Source organism: Carassius auratus, unplaced genomic scaffold (assembly GCF_003368295.1).
Source record: "Carassius auratus strain Wakin unplaced genomic scaffold, ASM336829v1 scaf_tig00216276, whole genome shotgun sequence".
In the NCBI taxonomy this organism is placed as follows: domain Eukaryota; kingdom Metazoa; phylum Chordata; class Actinopteri; order Cypriniformes; family Cyprinidae; genus Carassius; species Carassius auratus.
This window is the reverse complement of record NW_020528487.1, coordinates 97,501-120,751: the sequence shown is the minus strand read 5'-3', so window position 1 is coordinate 120,751 and position 23,251 is coordinate 97,501. Positions and strand designations below refer to the sequence as shown.

Below are 23,251 nucleotides of genomic sequence, written 5' to 3'. Positions count from 1 at the left end.
TATTTGGATTAGAGTTTCACATAAAATAGTGAAATATCCTGTCCTCTTTAATTGATTAGAACTCAACTTAAGTTGTGAAGTAATGTGTCTAGATAATTGTGAAAATCTTCCCACATAGCAAATGTCTTCTGGCCCAGATCCGGACCACACAATGACTTTTCCCTCAGCCCAAGTACCGCAAAGAATGACAGCCCGGAAGTGGCCCAGAACTGGATAACCGGCATGAATCTCAGCCAGTTAATCAGCCTTAGCTGGCCCCGATCTGGGCCAAAACAGGTTTTATTATTGGTGCCAATTAAGTAAACCAGAATCCCCAAATCTGAGCCACACTTGAGCCTTATAGCCCAGACCCAACCCAGACAGCAAGCAGTGTCAGCCCAGATCCGGTCCGAATGGATTTAACGCAGGCCAGATGTGGGCCGGATCTGGGCCAACACTATATTGCTGTCTGGGAATTTTAATATTTCATATTATAACCTTGTATATTACTATGATCCCGATTATTCATTTTGTGACATGCTTTAATTTAGACACAAACTATGCCAATAAAGTACATTAAACTGAATAGAAAATCAGACTTAAAACCCACACATCATGTAACTGTGCAATAAAAAAACGTATTGCATTGGTTTTTCTATTTATTTTTATAAAGAACAAATCAACCAATAAAGAGTGAGTGTATAAAGTAAACAGACTATAAGAGAAACATAACAGATAATGTTAGACACATGTAACTTAATCATAATAATTTATTGCAGATGTGACAGAGCAGTACCACAGTAGTCCAAATGTTGATGCATTGCAGTTGCAGTCCACTCTGGCAGAATATAATATTAGTATGAGGAGCAGGGCATAATTTAAATTGTTAAACGCTGAAAATATTATCCCGATCCACTCCCTCAAGGCATGCGTTTCTCATTCAAAACCTCTATGTTCAAAACACACATCACCGGAAACACGGCATGTCACAATCTCTGTTGAAACCGACGAAAGCCAATGAGCGTTTGATATCGCTGCCGTAAAACTTGTTGTAAAACTTCTTAATGACACATTTTTAAATAGTTACTATAGCTTCAGAGGAAAGAGATACATATCACCGATGAATGCGGTTTGAATTTGGATCTTTTCCTCACACCAAGACTACATTTTAACAATACTACACTGTACATTAAAATATATATGATCATTTAACCATTATCATGCAATATTGTATTTATCTTATTTATCATGGGTCACATAATATGCTGCCAGATCTTAGTCTGATTTGGGCCACATATCACCTGACTGATCTGGACCACACTCCTCCCATCATCAATCGGCCCTCATGTTGTTTGCCTGATCCCCGCCGTGCCGTTATTGCCATACATGGCCCAGCTCTGGCTGAAAGGGTACATTTCATTGCCGACATGAGGCCAGCAGTGCCACCTTGAGGCAACATATGGGCCAAGTCCGTTTGCTATGTGGGTTGTTTAGAAAGTAATGACATCAAGCAAAACACATCAACAGTGTTAAAGTTATGTTATAACATACTCTAGTAATGTGAGACCTTTCATCCTTATCTCTTAATTATGAATCATTATATCACTTCATCATTAATTGATAGGAGACATAAATTCAATTCAATTCAAGTTTACTTGTATAGCTCTTTTCACAATGCAAATCTTTGCAAAGCAGCTTTACAGAAAAATAATCCAAGTGATACAGATATGATCCACTGTAGAATTAAAGCTTTATCTGCCATTCACATCTGCTTAATCAGATTTAATAAGTATCAACTACAAAATTCCAGAGCTGGTATTCTGAAAATACAGTTCAGTGTTGCGATTTTCCCTCATGATTTTTATTGTATAAAGTGCAAGATAAATAAAAGTGACTTATATTTTTCTGTTTTTATTACTTTTTGTATTTCTTTTCTGAAGGAGAGGTTCATATGTTGGTTAGTTGTCTCTTTCTATATGCAGATTTTGAAAGGTAGGGAGGAATGGGTTTGCATACTACATGTACAGAAAATGGTATGCAGTACACAGGGCAGCAGGTGCCCTTCTGGTTATCAATCAGTCAATAAAATACAATTCAGTCAGTCATTACAAAATGAAATAAAAAGAAATCCATAATGAGCCATAAATGCATCATTCGTATGTTATGGAGAAAAGCCCTCAATAAAGTAATAGTGCAGTGGTGTATTAAAACTAATGGGTTATCAGATGGATAGAATGTTCAAGGGAAAATCTGCACTTTATTGCTTTCTGGATAGTTTTGACTTTTTCTCAACAATCTTTATGCTCCAAAGGTAATGAGTATAAGTCTGTAACGATTCTAACATGTTTCTGACTGTTCTGCTTTCTTTTAAAAGGGAGTCTAAACTCTGAAGATCTGCATTCTTATGAAGATGTTGATGAGCTTCTCTCAGGTTAGAGAGCTGACTTACAAACTTGGTAAACCAGTTTAAATGATAAAATTCAGAAAATGTATGACCCATAAACATTGACATTTGTAAGTGATGATGATGAGGATGATTATTTGTATTTATTTATTTATTATTTTTTGGGGGTGGTCACTGAAATTACACCAGGATACTATGATGATGTCATCATTGATGGACTAAAACATGATCATGAGACAGGTGCTGGTGCTTCTCTGTACTTGTTTTTGTAGTTCTCTCTCTGTAATTCTACAATCTGTGTATTAGTATAAGTTTGTTTTGAGTATGATGCCATTGGTTTCATGTTACATTTTTAGATGACACTGAAGAGGACTATTATGATGATGTCATTACTTGTGAACAGAATTATGGTATTAAAAAGGGTGTTTTTTTCCCATGCATTTTTACATCCTATTTCTTTAAGGTGAAGGGTTGTTCAAATAAAAAAATAGAATAATATTTTATCAGCTTTATTTTATATTCAACATATTAAATATAAAATAAATGCTTGTGTGTGTGTGTAGTGGACACACCAGAGAATTACGATGACATCATTAGTAGACAGTGCCCTCAATGTGTAACAGGTGAGTCACAAAGAACTTCATTTTTGGTAATGTTTTGTTTTCTATGATATATTGAACATGGGTTTCTACTATAAGTGAATCATCATGACTTTATCAGGTTCAATCTAATAGTCTCAGATAGTCATGAAGAGAAAAAGATAATGTTTTTTATTTTATTTATTTATTTTTTTTTAATACATGTGCATTATAGAGGGAGATCAGGAGGAGTGTTGTGATGATGATGATCTGGAGAACAGCAATGAAAATGTGAAAAACCTGTCAGGTATTTTTTTTTTTTTTTGGTCTTTGCAATTTCTGCACTTGTTAAATATGATGTAATATGCTTAGAATTGGGTTGGAATTTAATTGTTCACACCACTGCATATGTAGGAATGTACAGACAGACAGACAGACAATGTGCTGAAATACTGATGCAATCACAATATTGAATAAGTTTTTTTTTTTTTTTTTTTTTTTTTTTTGCAGACTATGATGATATAGGGGAGTTGAATGATGAGGCTGGGGCTACTGTATATGACTCAGTGGCCACACTCAATGTCACTGCTCATTAAAGCTTCTGTTGTTTGTTTTGTTTGCTTGTTTTTGGTTGATGAATATGCTTGACAGATATTTGAGATACATTTCAAGTTCTTTTTGATACATTTTTTATATATTTGGAGTCATAAACATATCTTAAACAACATAATTACTGCAAACATAATTTCTAGTGTGTTTATTGCCATGATTGCTACAGTTCATGCTCAGGTTTAAGTGTTTGATTTCATATTTTCACTTTTCATGTCCCCTTTCAAATAAATGAGATGTAAGAAAGTGACTTTAATATTTAATTTATGTCTGTCTGTGACTTTTTTTTGTTCCTTTCAAATAAATGAGATGTAAGAAAGTGACTTTAATATTTCATTTATGCTGCTTGATTTTTAATGATTTTCCCCTCTTTTTTATTAATTCAATGATGGAAGTTTTTTCTCCTTTCAGTTTCTCTAATGCCAGTTCAGACTGAGCCAGCAAACTGTGATTTTAGTTCCCTGCTTGTTTTGAAGTTAACAACAAGTGATAACTGTCCTGTGGATTTTATGGTATTTTACTGTCTTGTGGAGATCAGTTGCAGTAATATACATTTCTGAAGTCATTTGCCGAAAATCATTCTGTGAAAATCTTCTTTAATAAATGTCAATCAAATGCTTATTTGTTAAAAATAAAGGAAACAATTAACTTTTGTTTATCATTTTAAATTAGCTCAAAATGTATTTTATCATCAAGTTAGTACAAGGAACATTGGAACATAATTGCTCTCCCTTTGACATTACTATCAAGGACACAGTCTCAAAATAAATAGAGGAGGGAAATGTTTTGGGTTGCAAAACAGAAAAAGACTTGGCATTTGGGATATGGCTGATGCTGCAGTTGTGTGTAGAGAGAGGGAATGTGGAAAACTTGTAGATGCTCTTTCTAAGGCACACTTTGGACAAGGGGCGAGATCAGTTTGGAGGAGTCATGTCAGATATATTGGTTCGGAATCCACCCTGAGGGACTGTGCGTCAGCAGGATGGGACAAGTCTTAATTGGATAATACTAGGGATGTTGGAGTTAATTTATAGTTCAGAATTCTCAAGGTACTTTATACAAGAAACCGTAACGGTAAAGTGACCTCGTCCTGTGAGCAGCGAACACAGACAACCAAGTGTGAATACATATGGATTAAACAACACTACAGGGGAACATGCAACATCAGATTAAACACAAACATACACACATTAAACATAGATGCCAACGCAAGGAAGGCATGGATAGAGAGAGAGGGAGAGAGGGAGAGAGAGAGAGCGAGCGCTCACATGCACTACAGTGGAGAGTCATGGCAGTATTTACTCATAAACCAAATCACAACCTGTTAAGAACCATCAAAAAATCTCATCCCCTTGATTAAAAAGGGGCCAAAGCCTAGAAGCGCATCTTAATAGTTAACAAGAGTATACTTGCATTGGTTCTGTAAAGTGTCTGGTCTGTAAAAGTAAAGTGTCCCAGTGCATGTATAATGCGTAGATTCCTGTTGAATCCTGTTAGGAGTGAAACTTTCGTCATTTCATCCATGGGTTAACTGCTTCGAACTTAGTGGATCAATAAAGTTGCTGAAAACTGTTAGAAGATCGGACTCTCAACCGCCCCCAATGGGGAGTCTCGAGGGTGATGGGTGATGGGTGTCTCCAGGGAACCGCAAGTTAAGAGAAGCAAACTTTTTGGGTGTGGAAGAGGTTTTATCTGGTTTCCTGGTAACACCCCTTTTGGTTGGATTGACCAATAACAAGGCATATCGTTTCAGCAGGAAAGTGTTTCTTTGTCTCAGTGACACCAGATTTAAATATTGCATGAATGGCGTGATGAACTGGTTATCTGGTAACCCAAACTATGGTACAAATAATATGATGCATTTTAGGCTCACATAGTAGAGATATTTAGCTAAGGCAAACCGAGAGGGTAAATTAGGTACCAAGAAAGATGTTTGTGTTTATGTTTCATAATTCCTCAAACTCATCCCCATGACATGCTTTTCTCTGCATTTGATTTGTTGGCATGAAGTGGGAATTCTAGGTTAAAAAAAGAAAGATAATTTAAGCCTCAGAAAACAAAAGCAAAACACAACTGTTTATTATTATTTTTATATTCATGTTTATGCAGAATAGAAGCATTTTTAGTAGTCTCAGGCTTTTTTACTGACTGTTTAACAGATTGTGGCTGCTATTTAATGTGAAGTCTTGAAGCTAAATGGATTTGTGAAAGAGTAATTAAATATTAAATTCAGTTATCATATTAAACTAGAAAAGGGGAGACCAAGTTGATAGCAGACCCCAAAGATATCTGGTTATTAAAATCTTAAATTGAGCTACAGGTGACCCTGCATGAGACCCTAGTGCTGAGATTTATATTAATCGATTTGTCCTTGAGAGAAACATTGATGCACAAACATCTCTCAGACATCAACACCAACATCACAGTGATGACATCTTTAAAACCTGTCTTTTAAGTTGTTCACATTTATATTTCACCCCTGTCTCTGTCTACATACAAATGTAATGCTTTAGTTGATAATTAAATCTGTGGTTAAATCTAAAACAATAGCTTGTTTTGTATTTACCCTTTTGGATTTACTCTTTTGGATTCAAATCTGAAACCACCTATTATTATTACTTTTTTTTGTTTTGTTTTTTGAAACCTTGACTTAAAGTATAAGTCTATGCATTTGATAAACGCTCTTGGATGGAGTTGAATGCTTTTCAGAAACCGTAGCCAATGAGAGCATGAAATGTCTCCGCTTTCCAGGGTATTTCTTTATTCTTTTTTTTATTCTTTTTATTCTGGATCCTGCGAAAGGAAACTGCTATATGCATCACGGTACGATCTGATTTCCTTTCTGATTGATTTGATTCCCTTCTAATTTGTTTAATAAAGTGCTCAGTTGCACTTGACATTTTATTTGATAGTGTCTTTAAATATTCCACCATTTATTTATTTTATTTATGAATGCATTTAATTATTTATTTTAGATTATTATTATCATAAATGTTGATTTTATGTAAATAATAGAGAGATGTATAATTTATAATTCTATAGAAAATATTATATATTGTAAGTTATTATGATTATTACAAATTATGATTAAGATTATTTTTATATAGAGATATACTGATTTTATATACTGTGGTTCAATATGCCTGATTCCCCTCTCTCTTTCTTTGTCTCTGTGTTTTTGGATGCTTGTTCTTCACTGATCTCTGACTGTTTGACCTGTGGGCTTCTGGTCTGCTGTGTGTGAGTTGTTTTCAATCCTCTGTGTTTGTTTCTGTCTGTCAGGTCAGTTTCTGTTGGAAGAGACTCGTCTGGGAGAGGCAGCAGTGATGGCTCAGAAAGCTGCAGAGCTGGACAGTTCTGAGTTTGATGTGGTTTTTAGCGCTGCTCGCATGCTCAGGTGTATGTATCTGTGTGTGTCTCAACTCACACAGCTACATCTGCACAGGTTTGCTTCAGGTTGTTTGCAGGTGGACTTTTTTCATCATCCACATCCATAGCCACTTGCCAAATAAATACATGGACATATTGATTTAATATCGTTGAACACTTGATGTTTTTGATAATAATAATAACTTAATATATGTGTTTGTACACAGACAGGCCAGTCTGAATGAGGCAGCTGAAAGGTTTTATGGGAAGGCAGCAGATTTAAGACCTGATGTAAGCACATACTTTAGTCATTCTATCAGATGTTATAATGTTACCTAGCAGAAATTATTATTTTTACATGTTATTTAATAACATACTTCTCAACTTTAAGATTAAAAGCACTGTCCTTCATCATAATTGTTGCCTTTACAGTTTTAGAATGTCAGTTTTATTTACTTTTCTATTTTTTAAACCTAATTCTTTAGCCATCCTTATGCTGATTAACTGTTTTTTTTATTTCCCAGCATCCAGCAGCTCTAATGAATCTCGGGGTGATCCTTCATCTTAATGGGAAGCTGAAGGAAGCTTAGAGAAACTATCTAACTATGCTGGAACATGTGGTGATTATTTCATATGTGGATGTATGATATGATTTTGAGCTGGAATTTTCTGCTGATTCAGTGTTTATGGACAGATGTGGATGTATGATCTGTGGACATCATACATCCACATCTGTTTATGGACATCTGTGGATGTATGATCTGATTTTGAGCTGGAATTTTCTGCTGATTCAGTGTGGACAGATGTTGGTGGAACTGGTAAAAACTTGAACTAGTCTGGAGGTAGAAAATGAAGATAGAGCATCTGTGAAGATCTGCTTTGGACAGTAAAGAGTCTTAAATGTGTAAAAGAATAGTAAAGTGCACAAACAAAGTAGAAGTGGTGTTTGTAACATGCTGGATTGTATTCTTCTCAAAGCACTGATCGTGTTGTATTTAGGTGATTTTTTTCCCTCAACTGAAGTATCTTTTTTAATTTTATAATGACTTTAATGAATTTAATATGCTTCCTCTTAATTTATTGCTTAATTTATAAATGAACAGTTTGTCACCTACACATACTCATCTCTCAGACCTCAATGTATTATGAAGCACTATATTGTCTAAATTCAGGCTTTTTAACCAAAGCTATTTACTACAATAAAAATGTCTGTTTGTCCAGAAATAAAGTCATTACAAATGTTATTAAAAGAAAAAACAAATTATTTATTAAGTGTTCAACTCTGAGACACTCTACTGGTGTAACATGAGCACAAGACACTTATCAGCTCGTTTCTGGAATAAGTGTTTGCTTACATCTATTGGAAGACTAACGCATTACAGGATGAAATTAGAATAAATATTTCCTTTTTGAAAAGGAACTCCACGCTGCATCCTATAGAGGGCGCTTTGGGAACGCTGTCACCATAACCAGTGCATGAAGCATGAATGAAATAATGACAATGAACTTGACATTGGCAGGCGGAATCCTATGACCTAAGCAAATGATTGACTGCGGATATAAAAGGGCACTTGTTTTGTCTTCAATTTTTGTGTATGAAGCTCATATGAGCTTGACTCACGAGAGAGTGGGATGCCCTCACTGTGGCATTCGCGGAACTACTAGAGCAGAGTTCTGTACTCAAGTTTTAGCCAGCGGTTGCACGTACTCATTTGCCTCTCGAAGGAGTTGAACAAGCTTAATGCCTTGCATTCGCGGTGGTTTCTGTTCTGCCTTATTCTTGAGGAATAAGCCCAGAGAGTCGTCATGCTGAGGCCTACACTCTTAAGAGTTTCTCTAAGAGGATTGAGTGCTAGGCTTCCTCTCATTTATGAGCAGGGCCGGCCCGCGGCATAGGCGGTATAGGCAAATGCTAAGGGCGCCACTCATCCATAGGGGCTCCAGAATGAGTGAACAAGTGAATTTTTTTTTTTTTTTTTTTTTTTTACATATATTTTTTTTTATAATAGGCTACTATTTAAAAACAATTAATTCGAAATACTACCAAATAAAGCAAAAAAAAAAAAAAAAGTCCGGCTCTTCAATCTTCCCCCGCCCATCGAGTGCTTGAAGTGCGTCAGAAACAGAGCGTGCGCACGATCAGTTGTTGGTAATTTGTTGTGTAGCGTGCCCGACGCCGCATCCAATGTAGACAGCATTGCTTTTGTTAACACACAGCTCGTAAAAAACGGGCCTGGCAGCTCGCGCCAGTTCTAGACACGGTGAAAGTTTCCTGATGGTGACGGAAGGCCGAATTTACATGACACATTATAAATGAGCATAGTCTGCGATAGATACAGTGCCAAAAAGAAGAGAAGAGGATAAAGACAGAGGTAAAGAGATGTAGTGAAAGAACAATTTATTGCATAGGAGTAAGATACTATAATTTCATGGCAGTTATTTTTACCTTAAACTTAATGTTAGCAGTTGTTCTGAGTTCTGAGTCCCCAGACTGTGATTTTGTACAATCATGTCAGTTTTAAGACGCATTTTTTATTATCACTTTTTTATTAATGTTTTACTCTACAGTTGTGCAGTTTTGGGGGGATACAGTACAGGCCAAAAGTTTGGAAACATTACTATTTTTAATGTTTTTGAAAGAAGTTTCTTCTGCTCATCAAGCCTGCATTTATTTGATCAAAAATACAGAAAAAATGTAATATTGTGATATATTATTACAATTTAAAATAATTTGTTTTCAATTTATTATACTTTAAATTATCATTTATTTCTGTGATGCAAAGCTGAATTTTCAGCATCATTACTCCATTCTTCAGTGTCACATGTGACATCCAGTCTATCACATGATCCTTTAGAAATCATTCTAATATGATGATTTATTATGAGTGTTGGAAACAGTTCTGCTGTAATGTGTGTGTGTGTGTGTGTGTGTGTATATATATATATTATATATTATATATATATATGCTAAATCTTGAACACAATGACAGGGTGAAATGGGCTGTGATGCATGGGGCGCCAGGTAAAATCTTGCCTAGGGCAGCAAATTGGTCAGGGCCGGCCCTGTTTATGAGAGTCATTCTGCTGAAGCCTCCACTCTCCTTAGCTCTGCTTGAACAGCGTCTCGTTCCCTATTCTCAGGCAACAATGGTTATAGTTTTTGCTGTCATCTTGTGGTTGATTAACACATTGGTATATTCAGCGTACAAGCCCATCTACTTTAATACTTGCTGTAATAAATGAAAGCGGTTTATTTACAGTAAGACATTGATTTTTCATTGATTGATTTTTCGCCATTTTTCTAACAATGAACATTAAAATTGATTGGAAAATTATAAAATATAACAAGGAAAAGAAAAAGAATGCAAGAATGGGTGACAGGGTTGCAAATTTCTTTGGGAGTTTGGAAATTATGTGTTATGAACATTTATGTGAAGATATGTGTGTGTATGCATTAGATAATTATTTGGTTAACGGTTAATGGTTGAGCTTGATGATTTCAGTTGACACAAATTGAGAAAATTAATTTATATTATTTGTTTTTCTTGTCAATGCTGTAGTTTTTTTTTCTCACATTTTTTAAGGATTTATTTATTTATTTACTTATTGTAAAAGTGAAATATACGTTTATAGTGATCAGCTATCAGTCTCTGTATCTCAGCAGGTGTTGATGCTGTAAATATCCCGGAGTGCTTCCTCTCTCTGAAATCTTTAATGTCTCCTGTATGATGTGTGTCTATTTTTGCCTCTGGCAGGTGTGTGTGCACATCCTCACTGAAGAGTCTCTGTATGGGGGAGGAGGAGTCCTGTTCAGCGCTGACGTTAATTTTATATATATGGTGAAAATCAGAAATGCCTCCTCTGATTTGTCCCTGATTGTGTTTGATGATTTCCTCTGTTGTGTCTAATAAGGTAACAGTGAGTGTCATTGGCAGCTGTGAGTCTCTCTCTCTCTCTTTAGGGGGCTGACAGGAGCCAGTTTCTTCAGTGTGTTTGAGGGAGCAGAGGAGAAACTTGTGCTGCGTTTTCAGCTGACGAAAATAGTTTGTTGAGCAGAAAATGATGGAGAACTGTCAGATGCTCATATTTCTGTGCTATATTTTAAAACTCATCACTTCTGGTAGGTTTATGCTTCAAGGAGATAAGGACGAAAATAATCTCAAATCAAACATTTATATGTAGTTGTATTATGCAGCAGTTATTCTATAATGTATTTATTAAAGCTGTTATTTTCTTGCTGTTCCTTTTTTTCCTATCTTGTTTATTCCGCTTTTCTCTCTCTTGGCTTCTTATTTATCTGTTGCACTAACAGACATTGTGAATGTGAGGCTGGTTGATGGTCACAGTCGCTGTGCTGGTCGAGTGGAGGTTCTTCATGATGGTCAGTGGGGAACAGTGTGTGATGATGGCTGGGATTTGGTTAATGCTGCAGTGGTGTGTAGAGAGCTGGACTGTGGAGAACCTGTAGATGCTCCGAGGAATGCCCATTTTGGACCAGGTTCAGAACCTATCTGGATGAATGCTGTCTTATGTTTTGGATCAGAGTCAACACTGGCCAATTGTAGAATAAAAGGATGGGGTACACATAACTGTACTCACAGTGAAGACGCTGGAGTCATTTGTTCAGGTGAGCTGTTCCAAATCATTACATCTCTGAAAATTGTTCAATAACTAACATGAGCTAAACATGCACACACACACAAAACATATAATAGTTAATCTCCTCTATGAGTATTCTTAGCCATTTATGCACTCCTAAAAAATGTTTAAAAGTTATTCACTGTTAAAAAGCATCTGCTCTGAATGAATAAATGTATATATTTGCTGTTTTATATTTTACCCCCTCTTCCCTTTTTTTCTCAATAAAAGAATTTTTGTTACATTTGTCACACATCTTACAAAATTATCAGCATTTCTTGCAATCATTTGCTAAACAGCTGATTCAGAGATTTAAAAAAAACTATATTCAAATCTAAAGAATCTATCTTCTATCATTTATTATTATTATTATTATCATTAATAACTAATTATGATTATGATTATTATTATTATTATTATTAATAATAATAATAATACACAAATAATAACTATCATTATTATCATCATCATCATTATTATTATTATTGTTGTTGTTGTTGTTGTTGTTGTTATATCACAACCGATTTTTTTTTTTTTTTTTTTAGAAGTAAGACTGGTTGGAGGTTCTCGCTGCTCTGGGAGGTTAGAGATCCTTCATAATCAGACGTGGATGTCAGTGTGTGATGCTGTCTTTGACCAGCAGGATGCAGAGGTTGTGTGTAGAGAGCTGGACTGTGGGGCTCCTGTACAGGTGCTGGGAGCAGCTGCTTTTGACAAAGGAGACGCTCAGATGTGGACACAAGAGATTCAGTGCAGAGGAAATGAATCTCAGATTCACCTCTGTCCAACATCACCATCACATGAAAACAACTGTTCACATGACAGTGATGTTGGACTGTTGTGTGCTGGTAGGAATTAATTTATTTGCAGTAAAACCATTTTTTTAAGATTAGTATGTGGTTTTCTTCTTTATTCTCTCTGTGTTTTGCCTGATTTCAATATTTCTTTATCTCTGCCTTTTATTGTCTCTTCATCTCTCATTCTCTCTGTTTAATACAGACAGTGTGAATGTGAGGTTAGTTGGTGGTTACAGTCGCTGTGCTGGTCGAGTGGAGGTTCTTCACAGAGGTCAATGGGGAAAAGTGTGTGGTGCTGGTTGGGATATGCCTGATGCTGCAGTGGTGTGTAGAGAGCTGGACTGTGGAGAACCTGTAGATGCTCTGAGTGATGCTCGTTTTGGACCAGGATTGCAAACAGTTTGGATGAATTATGTCATGTGTACTGGATCAGAATCTACACTAAAGAAATGTGCATCATATGGAGATGTTGAACAAGGCTGTAGTCCTTATGGAGATGCTGGAGTCATCTGTTCAGGTAAATTGCTTAAATCTTTAGTGATGAGCCACCAGCCTTAAATCAACCTTTCATTAATATATTTTTTTAAGTGCTGTTTAACAGTTTATTTTCCTTATTTATTATTTTTTTCTTTAATCATGTATAATGCATAATGTATAGCCTACATATTTTTATTTGTCCAAAAATTTCACAAAAATGTTTTAGAATAAACAAGTTTTTTTTTTTTTTTTATATAAAATAATGTCCAGATCTAAAATAAGCGTCAGACTGTAATGAGTCCGGACCCGGTGGTCCTCCCTCTCACCACCAGAGGGCGCCACTTCCATTCTCCCGGACTCATTTCCACTTACACGCACACCTGGTCACTAGTTCGACACACCTGTCACATACTCATACCCACAGCTGTTCCCCATTTGTTTACGAGTATATATTCTCCACACTCCCACCTCTTTGGGCCGTTTCATAGTCAACGCATCTGTACGCATACGCGTCCCAGAGGCTACGCATCGTTATGCTTCGGCCGCCATTATGCGTCGGTGCGTAGCCAAATGTGTCATCCTAGTTTTTGATACGCGACGCGCCGATGTACACAATACTATGCGTTGTCGGTGGGGGCGACATTGCAAGTATTGTACATTAATTCAAGTATATTGTGTTTACAGAAGAAGAAGGTTTGAATACAATGGCGGGCGAAGAGGAAAAATTATGCAAACTTACCACCGTCTATCTCTGCGTTGCCTTTGTTGCCACCGATGTAAAATCAGCAACAGAATACACTCCTCTTCAGTTGCCATTGTGATCTGAATATCACGCGACCCGACTCTACTAATATCACCCGACTCTACTACCCCCTGTTGCGTGAGCGGTGTATTGCATACAGGCATCGCCCGTGACGCTTGCGTCCACTGTTTAGACTATGAAAGGGAGCGCGTCGCTCGCGTCTCTCGCGTTGCTTGCTCGCGTTTCTCGCGTTGACTATGTAACGGCCCTTTGCCTGCCTGGATTAATTGTAATCACGTATGTTTAACCGTGTTTTGCATGTCGGATGCGTCCGCTCTTGTTCCCTGTGATTTGTTTCTGTTTTGTTTTTGCCTTGTTGGCCTTTTTTGTTCTATTCAAAATATTATTCCCTGCATTTGGACCCAGACCCTGTTCTTTTCTTGGCACCATTTGCCGCGCCTTGACACAGATGTATAATTTAATATTTGATATCACGTTATAATAAGGTTAAATTTATTACCATTAAGTTTCATGAACTTAACAAAGAATCATTATTTTACAACATGTATTAACCTAGGGCAATATTAATTTCTACGTATACATTTAAAACATATCAATTTTTTGTAAATTGTTAATGCATCATGTTGGATAACCCTGAATTTAAAGAAGCAATATTGATTAAATAGCATTATCTTAGATCAGTAAATGTTTTAAAATAATGTTCATTATTAGGTTGTGATACCCAATGCCTTAACATATTAACAAACAGAACCTTATTAAGTGTTACCAGTCTTTCTTTTTTTCCATTGTTCAGAAGTCCGACTGGTTGGAGGTTCTCGCTGCTCTGGGAGGTTAGAGATACTTCATAATCAGACGTGGATGTCAGTGTGTGCCGCTGTCTTTGACCAGCAGGATGCAGAGGTTGTGTGTAGAGAGCTGGACTGTGGGGCTCCTGTACAGGTGCTGGGAGCAGCTGCTTTTGACAAAGGAGACGCTCAGATGTGGACACAAGAGATTCAGTGCAGAGGAAATGAGTCTCAGATTCACCTCTGTTCTACATCACTATCACATGACAACTGTTTGCATGGCAATGATGTTGGACTGATGTGTGCAGGTCGGAATTAAAACAATTTTTTCAGATTTTGAGTGGTTTTGCTATCTCACCTTGACCTTTGCTTTCTCTCTGTCCTTCAATATTTCTTTATGGTTTATTCTCTCTGTTCAATATTTAGACAGTGTGAATGTGAGACTGGTAAATGGTAGCAGTCGCTGTGCTGGTAGAGTGGAGGTTCTTCACAGAGGTCAGTGGGGAACAGTGTGTGATGATTACTGGGATTTGGCTGATGCTACAGTGGTGTGTAGAGAGCTGGACTGTGGAGAACCTGTATATGCTCTGAGTGATGCTCATTTTGGACCAGGATCAGGACCAATCTGGATGGGTATGACCTATTGTACTGGATCAGAAGCTACACTGAAGAACTGTGGATCATTCGGATGGGGTACACATGGCTGTAATCATAGTGAAGATGCTGGAGTCAGTTGTTCAGGTGACTGAGATTGATCTTCAAAACATTTTGGAGCAAATTCACTAAACAGCTGTGCCACTCTTGTGCATTTTTGTTCTTTTCCGCACGTACACACCTCCTTTTTTAAATTAAATATGTCTTATTACTTGAATGAAAAAATGAAAACTGTAAATTCACATTTATATAAAAGGTATATTTTGGAGACTGGATACGTTTTTATATCACTCCTGACAACCGGTCAGCCCATCACAGCTCTAGTGTGTCATGGCACAAACTCTACAGTTTCAACTTGCTGTGCCATTTCTGTACAGCACAAATTGTGTGTGTGTGTTTGTTTGGGAGGGCACAACTGATTTGTAAATTTTGCTCATTTTATTTTGGTAACTGAAAGTCATATATTTTGGTATAAAATCTAACCTCAATGTGTTATTAATTTTGTCATTTTGTTTAACAAATTAGAATATTTTCATTAAAATCTAAAAATTGTATATAAATCTTGTGCCTTTTAAATGTACACTTAAAATTGACACTCTAAATCTGATTTGTATGGTTTTATTTAATATAAACATTTCATTTAATATGAACAGATCATAATCATTCCAGACTTATTATCGGACCTCACTTGTGCTCTGGGAGATTGGAGATATATCATAACCAGACGTGGATGTCAGTGTGTGACGCTGTCTTTGACCAGCAGGATGCAGAGGTTGTGTGTAGAGAGCTGGACTGTGGGGCTCCTGTACAGGTGCTGGGAGCAGCTGTTTTTGGCAAAGGAGACACTCAGATGTGGACACAAGAGATTCAGTGCAGAGGAAATGAATCGCAGATTCACCTCTGTCCAACATCACCATCACATGACAACTGTTCACATGACAATGATGTGGGAGTGATGTGTTCTGGTTGAGTATAAATATTTAGCAAATCTTTGTGTTTATATAAGCATATACAGTATATAACTATATACACACAGAATACATAGAAATATACTTTATATATTTATATATAATATGATACATTTTGATCACCGAATTGCAATTCTTTTCTTCATAGTCATGCAGACATGTACAGTGAAACATACACAAGCCTACACTAGACAGAATGTGATTTGTTTTGTTCATTAGTTATAAAAGATGTCACTTGGCAGACCTGACTGATTAATTTGCAAGTTAATTATACAGGATTTCAAACATGAGCATAAATATCACAATGGACAGTCAGTTCTGCTATTTTATTTGCATTGCTTCAATGCAACCTACCGCCATTAAAAAGTGTAATGGTAAAGTAACAATTTTTGTTTTTGTTTTTTCGAAAAATCTAACATAATTGGTAACATAATTGGTTACTATTTTTGGTGAGTAATGCAGTATTGTAAGCATTATATTTTTTTAAATTAACATACTGTAGATCAGCAATGTTTGTTTTCTGCATAAATGAGTTTTTACTTGCCTTTTGTTTTTATACTGTTTAAATAAACTCTCATGTTATGTCCAGGTTACACTGATCTCAGGCTGGTAAATGGTTCAGACTCTTGTTCTGGTCGAGTTGAACGTCAGTACTCCAGTAAATGGGGCACAGTGTGTGATGCATGCTGGGATATGAGAGCTGCCAGTGTCCTCTGTAGACAGCTGAATTGTGGGATTGCTGTGTCTGTTGTGGGATCAGACTGGTTTGGAGAGGGAAGTGGTGAAATCTGGGCTGATGTGTTTAATTGTGACGGGAATGAAACAAAACTCTCAGAATGTTCCATCTCTTCATGGAGTCGAGCTGAATGTTCTCATAGACGAGATGTTGGAGTCATCTGCTCTAGTGAGTGTTTTCTTTTATTTCTGATTTTATGTAAAATATATTACGTTAAGCATGTGCTCAAAATTGTAAAATTTTAGTAAAGTTTCACATCTTTCACTCAGATTCCTCTCTGGCTCTTCATGACGGTCTGGTGCGGTTGTCTGGAGAGAGACAGTGTGAGGGGGAGGTGGAAGTTTTCATCCATCAGGTCTGGAGGAGAGTTCTGCTGGACTCCTGGAGTCTCTCTGAATCCTCTGTGGTCTGCAGACAGCTGGGCTGTGGCTCTGTGCTGAACTTCTACAGCTCCTCTTCATCCAGTCCTGAACACAGTCATGAGTGTGTGACGGGCTTCCAGTGCTCTGGGAGTGAAGCTCATCTGGGGAACTGCAGATCTCCACAAACTCTCAACTGCAGCTCCACACAACAGCTGTCAATCACCTGCCTTGGTGAGAACAACATCTGGACAGATTCTTCAGTTGTTTGTGATCAATAAAGTGTTTTTCTGTCTCTGAATATCAGGTCGGGGGTCCATCAGGCTGGTGGGTTCTGGGGGAGACTGTGCAGGGAGGCTGGAGGTTTTTCACAGCGGCTCATGGGGGACAGTGTGTGATGACTCCTGGGATATTAAAGATGCTCATGTGGTGTGCAGAGAGCTGCAGTGTGGAGTGGCCCTCAGTAACCAGCCGGTACCAGCCTGGTTTGGTCCTGGTTCTGGACCCATATGGCTGGATGAGGTGGAGTGTGAGGGGAATGAGACGTCCCTGTGGAGCTGCTCTTCTCCAGGCTGGGGAAAACATGACTGTCAACACAAGGAGGATGTAGGAGTCGTGTGCTCAGGTAAACAGTACACTAGAGGAAATGTTTATCAAAGATATATTTGTTTTTCAGAAAATATACCATGTAATCATTAAAATACATGGTGATCAGGATTTAAATGGATCTGAAGGGGTTTGTTTTGAGTTAATGACTGTCTGACTTCACAGTTCATGACTACTTACCAAATACTTCAACACAAAATATTGATTTGAGAGTAAATTACTTTTAAATATATACTGCCTTCCTAAGATAAAAAATAAATCATTACAGAATATAAAACAATCATTGGACAAAACAATGCAGGGACATTACTATATTATTAATAAAGAATTTATCCGTATTTTAAAAACAAATCATGGAGCTATATATTATGTTTTTGCTCATCTGTTTTTAGATGCAATCAGTACTTGCAGCATGCATCATGTTTTGGTTCATATTTTAGCTTAATCACAAACTGAATTTTAATTGTTAAATGCACATCCTATTCTCTCTAGACTTTAAAGAGATCAGATTTACTGAGGGCTGTAAAGGGAATGTGGAGGTTTTCTACAATGGATCCTGGGGTAATGTGTGCTGGAACCAGATGGATAGAGACACAGCGAGTCTGATCTGTCAAGAGCTGAACTGTGGAAGATCTGGTGATTTGTCTGCTTCTATAGCAAGAGTGAAATCAGCTCCTAACTGGCTGGATAAAGTTACATGTCGACCACATGATTCATATCTGTGGCAGTGTCCATCTTCACCGTGGGGACAGAATGACTGTGGTGACGATGAAGTGGCCAAAATCACCTGCTCAGGTTGGATGATATTTAAATAATTTAATATGGTCTCAATAATAATCCTTCTGGGTGATTCTATAATTGAAGGTATATTTGGTGTCCATAGTCATTATTTTTTTGTTTCTGTACATTATTATTTTTATGACTAATTGGGTAAGTAAACTTAAATACAAACTAAATGTGGTTTTAGTAACAAGGTTCGGGAGGAGTGTGTCAGATACTTAGCCTAATCAACACCGGTGGACTACAATCAAGTAATCAATACCATAGTATAAATACTGCTGACTTACCTCTATCAGCATTCGGTTTGCTCTATCTGTCATCTTATCACAGACCCAATTTTTCCTTCTTCCAATGAAGAGATCTATACTGGGGATTGTTTCAGATCTGCCACTTTTTGCCAGACCCATGATCACTCCTACCTCGCCAAACACGGCCACTGAGCACCATTTCGCATTATCGCCAACAGCTGCTCTTCTCACCAAGCCACATGTTTTGGCCAATAGACCGTGCAAAGCCCCGAGCTCACATCGCTCGATACCACAATTGTCCCGCTCAAGACCAGGCTCTCCTTGAGCACTGGATCGCGGCAGCAGCAGGCATTCAACCAGCCCGAGCCACGCCCCGGATCTCACCGCAGCAAGCCTCACTCGCTTCCCGCTGTGGCTCAGCCTTTTCACCGCGGCTTTTCCGGCCAGAGTGCAGTTTGAGGCTGCCTCCACTAGCGGCACAGACTGCATATTGTAAATCAATACATTTTCAGGTGAAGATGCTAAATGAAGGTTTCGTTGCTAACGTTTGTTAAACAACGTTATGAAGTTATGACGTAATTCTGTCAGATGACGATGCCATTTTTAACCACGAAGCCATGGCATTTTTTCGTCATTCACACTGAAATGTCTGAAGACATTGCATTTGCCTTACGGTGTATGTTTAAACCCTGATACCGACATAAGTTGCATGCAATTATTCTGGCAGGACCAATTTATTTAGGGACATATTTCACCATTTACTGGCGTGATCACTCAGAATTTATCTAAAACGCAACTACCCTCGTGCACTGCCCCAGGACAGCAAGTGTTTTTTTTTTTTTTAGGACTGTAATATGAAAAGCATGCAAAGTAAATATCTTTAGAAACCACTTAAAAGTGAATAGCATGTTACTGCTATAATCATGTCTATTGGTACAGTGTTTTACCTGACTAAATATGCTTCATCGTTTTCAAAAGCCTCTTCCAAAGTCCATACTACAATCAGAATCAGAATCAGAAAGAGCTTTATTGCCAAGTATGCTTGCACATACAAGGAATTTGTTTTAGTGACATAAGCTTCCAGTACACAGAGACACCAACACACAGAAAAAAAAAAACATTGTGAAAACAGCATTCCTATTTTATCCGCTCTGGAGGCCGTTTAAAAAGGCCAGAAGGCCAAAACGATAGGAAAAGACGCTTTTCCAACAGGAACATGTGAATGTGGACAAGGCTTGAGGAATTGTCAAATCAGGCAAACAGTTGCTAAGCTGGCAACACAGTAGGCTACCCAGGCATTTTTTTTAGCTTGCCCCATCAAATGTTACTAACCCTTCTATTTTTCCCGCAGCCAACAACTACAGCAGCCGAAGTAAGCTTCACAGCTCAAGCAGCTATCTCTCCTCCTCCTCTCATGCTCCCCTTTACTTCTCTATGTTCCGCCACACCCTAACCATCCTTCCGAACACCCCCCATTTAATTCAAATGTACACTTTAATCATATTGTAACAATGTTCTTTCGTGGGGAGGAGGAGACGGGAACCGGCAGACACAATCAAAATGACTTTAATAACGACATAATCTCAATTGTAAGTCGCTTTGGATAAAAGCGTCTGCTAAATGATTAAATGTAAATGTAATAATCAAATAAACACAAAACACAAACAAAATCAAAACACAAAATAAATCCAGGCCTGGTCCTCTCTCGTCCTTCACTTTCGATGCTCCTGTTTTATATCCTTCCATCTCCTCCGTGGGACTAGAGACCGGTGGGTCGAGCAGGTGTCACTCATTTCCAAATCACTCCACCGGCCTCGCTCTGTTCCCACGGCTCTTGGCCCCACCCCACTCGTCACACATATTAAACCTCTTTAATATTGGACAATTCTTCACGACAGGCATGCTACAGCAATCATAAGTCCTTGAACGTGACCTCAAATGTTGCTATTTTTTTATTACGTTTCATCTATTCACTGAAATAATCTGTTCAGATTTCCCCTATAGGTAGCGAAAAAAGGGGGATTCATGATCAGCATTTTTGAAGCCCCTCCTTCTCTGTTTCTCATTAGCCCACTGGAGTGGTTAATCTGAAAATTTCAGGATAAGAAACTCTTAATCAGTCTGTCAGCTCCTAATAATTTGCCGTTTCAAAGCATCACCTCAAAGGCTCTGAATTCTCTCTCCCATCCGTAGAACAATGATCAGGCAATCAATATGGAGAGAGGAGAAAGCATTTTTTTTACTCTTGGCTGGCAAAAGTTGACCTCACGCAGCTTTTAAGCTATGCCCATGCATCCAGATTCATGGCACTTATTTGAGGTAAACTGACAGGACAGGAAGTTCTATTTTGTCGTACGCTTCAAAAGCAAGCTGATCAAAGATTTTCTGATGTTATCGGAAGCATCTCATTGGATTTGCTAAACAACTACGCAAGTAATCCTCATAGCACCCCCTTTAGACATCTCAAATTGCTCTGAGTATCGAACTCCCTGTCAGGTGCTGCAAAGTGCTCCCAGTGGAGTAAATATTTCTCCAACTACCGGCAAGGCTCACCCATCCGATACAGTGAGTATTGAATTCCCGTCAGATGCCAGATGCCGCGAGAGCCTCCCGGTCGAGCAAACCTTGCCTTTTCTGACAAACTACCGGCAGAGTTACCCGTCTGATGCCTTGAGTATTTAAACCCCGTCAGATGCTGCAAGAGTTTTCCCCGTAGAGTGAATGTTTCCCTTCAACTAACGGCATCACTTACTCATCCATGTACAAATATTTAACTTTTGTCAAAGGTTGCAAGAGCCCTCCCGGTCAAACACTTTTGGCCTTTCCGTCCGACTACGGGTGTACACATTCAGTGCCGCAAGCATTGTGCTCCCATTGGATGCCGGCGAGAGCCTCCTATCCAGACAACCTTTCCCTTCCTTTTTACACCCGCCAAGCCGACCTTTCCATTTTATGAATATCCAGCGCCCGTGGGAGGCTGGTGAGAACCTCCTTTACCATTCTACGGTCGTCAAGGCTTACCCGTCCGATGCCGTGAGTTCAAGCTCCCATCGGACTTCGGGCGAGAGCCTCATGGCCACCCTACGGCCTGCGACACTGACCCAGCCAATACAGCGAACATGAAGTTCCTGTTGGATGCTGGTGAAAGCCTCCTGGCCACACAACTTTACCTTTGTGTACCATGAACCTGCAGCTGGTAGGGCCTACCCTTCCAATGCTTAAGTCGCTCCCACTGAAGTACGTAGGCTCTTCCGGCCTGCCAATTAGATTACTTCTCAGAAAAATAAAATCAGCCCCCGCCAGTACTCAATGCTATTGTGGAGGGCTTTTTTAATCTGGCAGCTGTCCTCTTGTTCATTTGCTTTTTGGGAGGTACTCTAGGTTCGGGCCATTCCCGAGCTCGAAGCCCTTCGCCAGACAGCACGCCAAATATGCATACCATACCTCAGCTAATTATATGTAAGCGTGAACTCGTGAAATGTGGTTTTAGTAACAAGGTTCGGGAGGAGCGCATCAGATACTTAGCCTAATCAACACCGGTGGACCACAATCAAGTAATCAATACCATAGTATAAATACCGCTGACTTACCTCTATCCATTGCCAGTTTATCAGCATCGCTCCTCCACCCCATCTCCTCACTTCGAGTTCACTTTACAACTAGTCGGGGAAGGGAGGTACTATAGGTTTGGGCCATTCCCAAGCTCGGAGCCCTTCCCTGGACAGCACGGCAAATACGCATACCATACCTCAGCTAATTATATGCAAGCGTGAACTAGTGAAAGTCAGCTGATGGGAAGAGTGAAATGATTTGTGAGGGTAAAATGTTTAGCAGTTTTCACACTGACAATTGGTTCTCTCTGAGAGATGTCAGATGTCTCATCCTAATATTCTGTTCACTTTTCTTTTTTTATCATGTTATAATCTCAGAGGAGGAAATTCGTGAGTCGCCTCAGAGTCGTCTGACATGTTTTACCTCACCATCTCCTTACCAGAGACAGTGTGCAAGTAAGTTTATTTACAACAAATCTGTTGAATGTTTGTTAATGTAAGCCTATATTTTCATAGCAAATTGCTGTTAAATTATTTATATATGCATTTTCAAAATAGAAATTATTTACCTCAGAAAATAATCAAAGTTTTAAAAGCATCTACCTTCATTATTAGTGTGTGTTTTGTTGTGAATGTTTTGCTGAAGCTGGTCAGTGCTGATGTGTGTGTGTGTGTGTGTGTGTGTGTGTGTGTTTTAGGTCATGTTCCTCTCAGACTGAGTGGAGGGGATGGCCGGTGCTCTGGGAGGCTGGAGGTGTATCATAACGCTGTGTGGGGCTCAGTCTGTGATGATCAGTGGGACATCAGCGATGCTCAGGTGGTCTGCAGGCAGCTGGGTTGTGGAGCAGCACTGAGGGCTGATGGGAATTCAGTCTTTAGTGCTGTTGAAGGTGTTGTGTGGATGAACGAAGTCAAGTGCAGAGGGAATGAGATTCACCTGTGGGACTGTC

At 38.5% G+C, this 23,251-nt stretch overlaps 3 protein-coding genes across 3 annotated transcripts in view; all 3 read left to right on the top strand.

Annotated features, from left to right (window-relative positions):
- LOC113097429 (deleted in malignant brain tumors 1 protein-like) overlaps positions 1–7,529 on the top strand; it is a 70,059-nt gene extending 62,530 nt beyond the window's left edge. The window contains exons 12-14 of the mRNA XM_026262671.1: positions 6,853–6,967; positions 7,167–7,230; positions 7,464–7,529. Of these exons, the coding sequence (XP_026118456.1) occupies positions 6,853–6,967; positions 7,167–7,230; positions 7,464–7,529 (245 nt within the window). The remainder of the gene's footprint in view (positions 1–6,852; positions 6,968–7,166; positions 7,231–7,463) is intronic.
- Positions 7,530–12,840: 5,311 nt separating this feature from the next.
- Positions 12,841–16,867, top strand: LOC113097428 (scavenger receptor cysteine-rich type 1 protein M130-like; the record flags this gene model as incomplete). The annotated part of the gene is made up of 5 exons (XM_026262670.1): positions 12,841–12,891; positions 14,408–14,444; positions 14,826–14,894; positions 15,707–16,018; positions 16,611–16,867. Coding segments are annotated over exons 1-5 (726 nt in total), but the record flags the coding sequence as incomplete, so codon positions are not given.
- A 600-nt stretch (positions 16,868–17,467) lies between these two features.
- On the top strand, positions 17,468–19,075 carry LOC113097427 (antigen WC1.1-like; the record flags this gene model as incomplete). The annotated part of the gene is made up of 3 exons (XM_026262669.1): positions 17,468–17,741; positions 18,215–18,517; positions 18,885–19,075. Coding segments are annotated over 3 exons (768 nt in total), but the record flags the coding sequence as incomplete, so codon positions are not given.
- Positions 19,076–23,251: the final 4,176 nt, after the last annotated feature.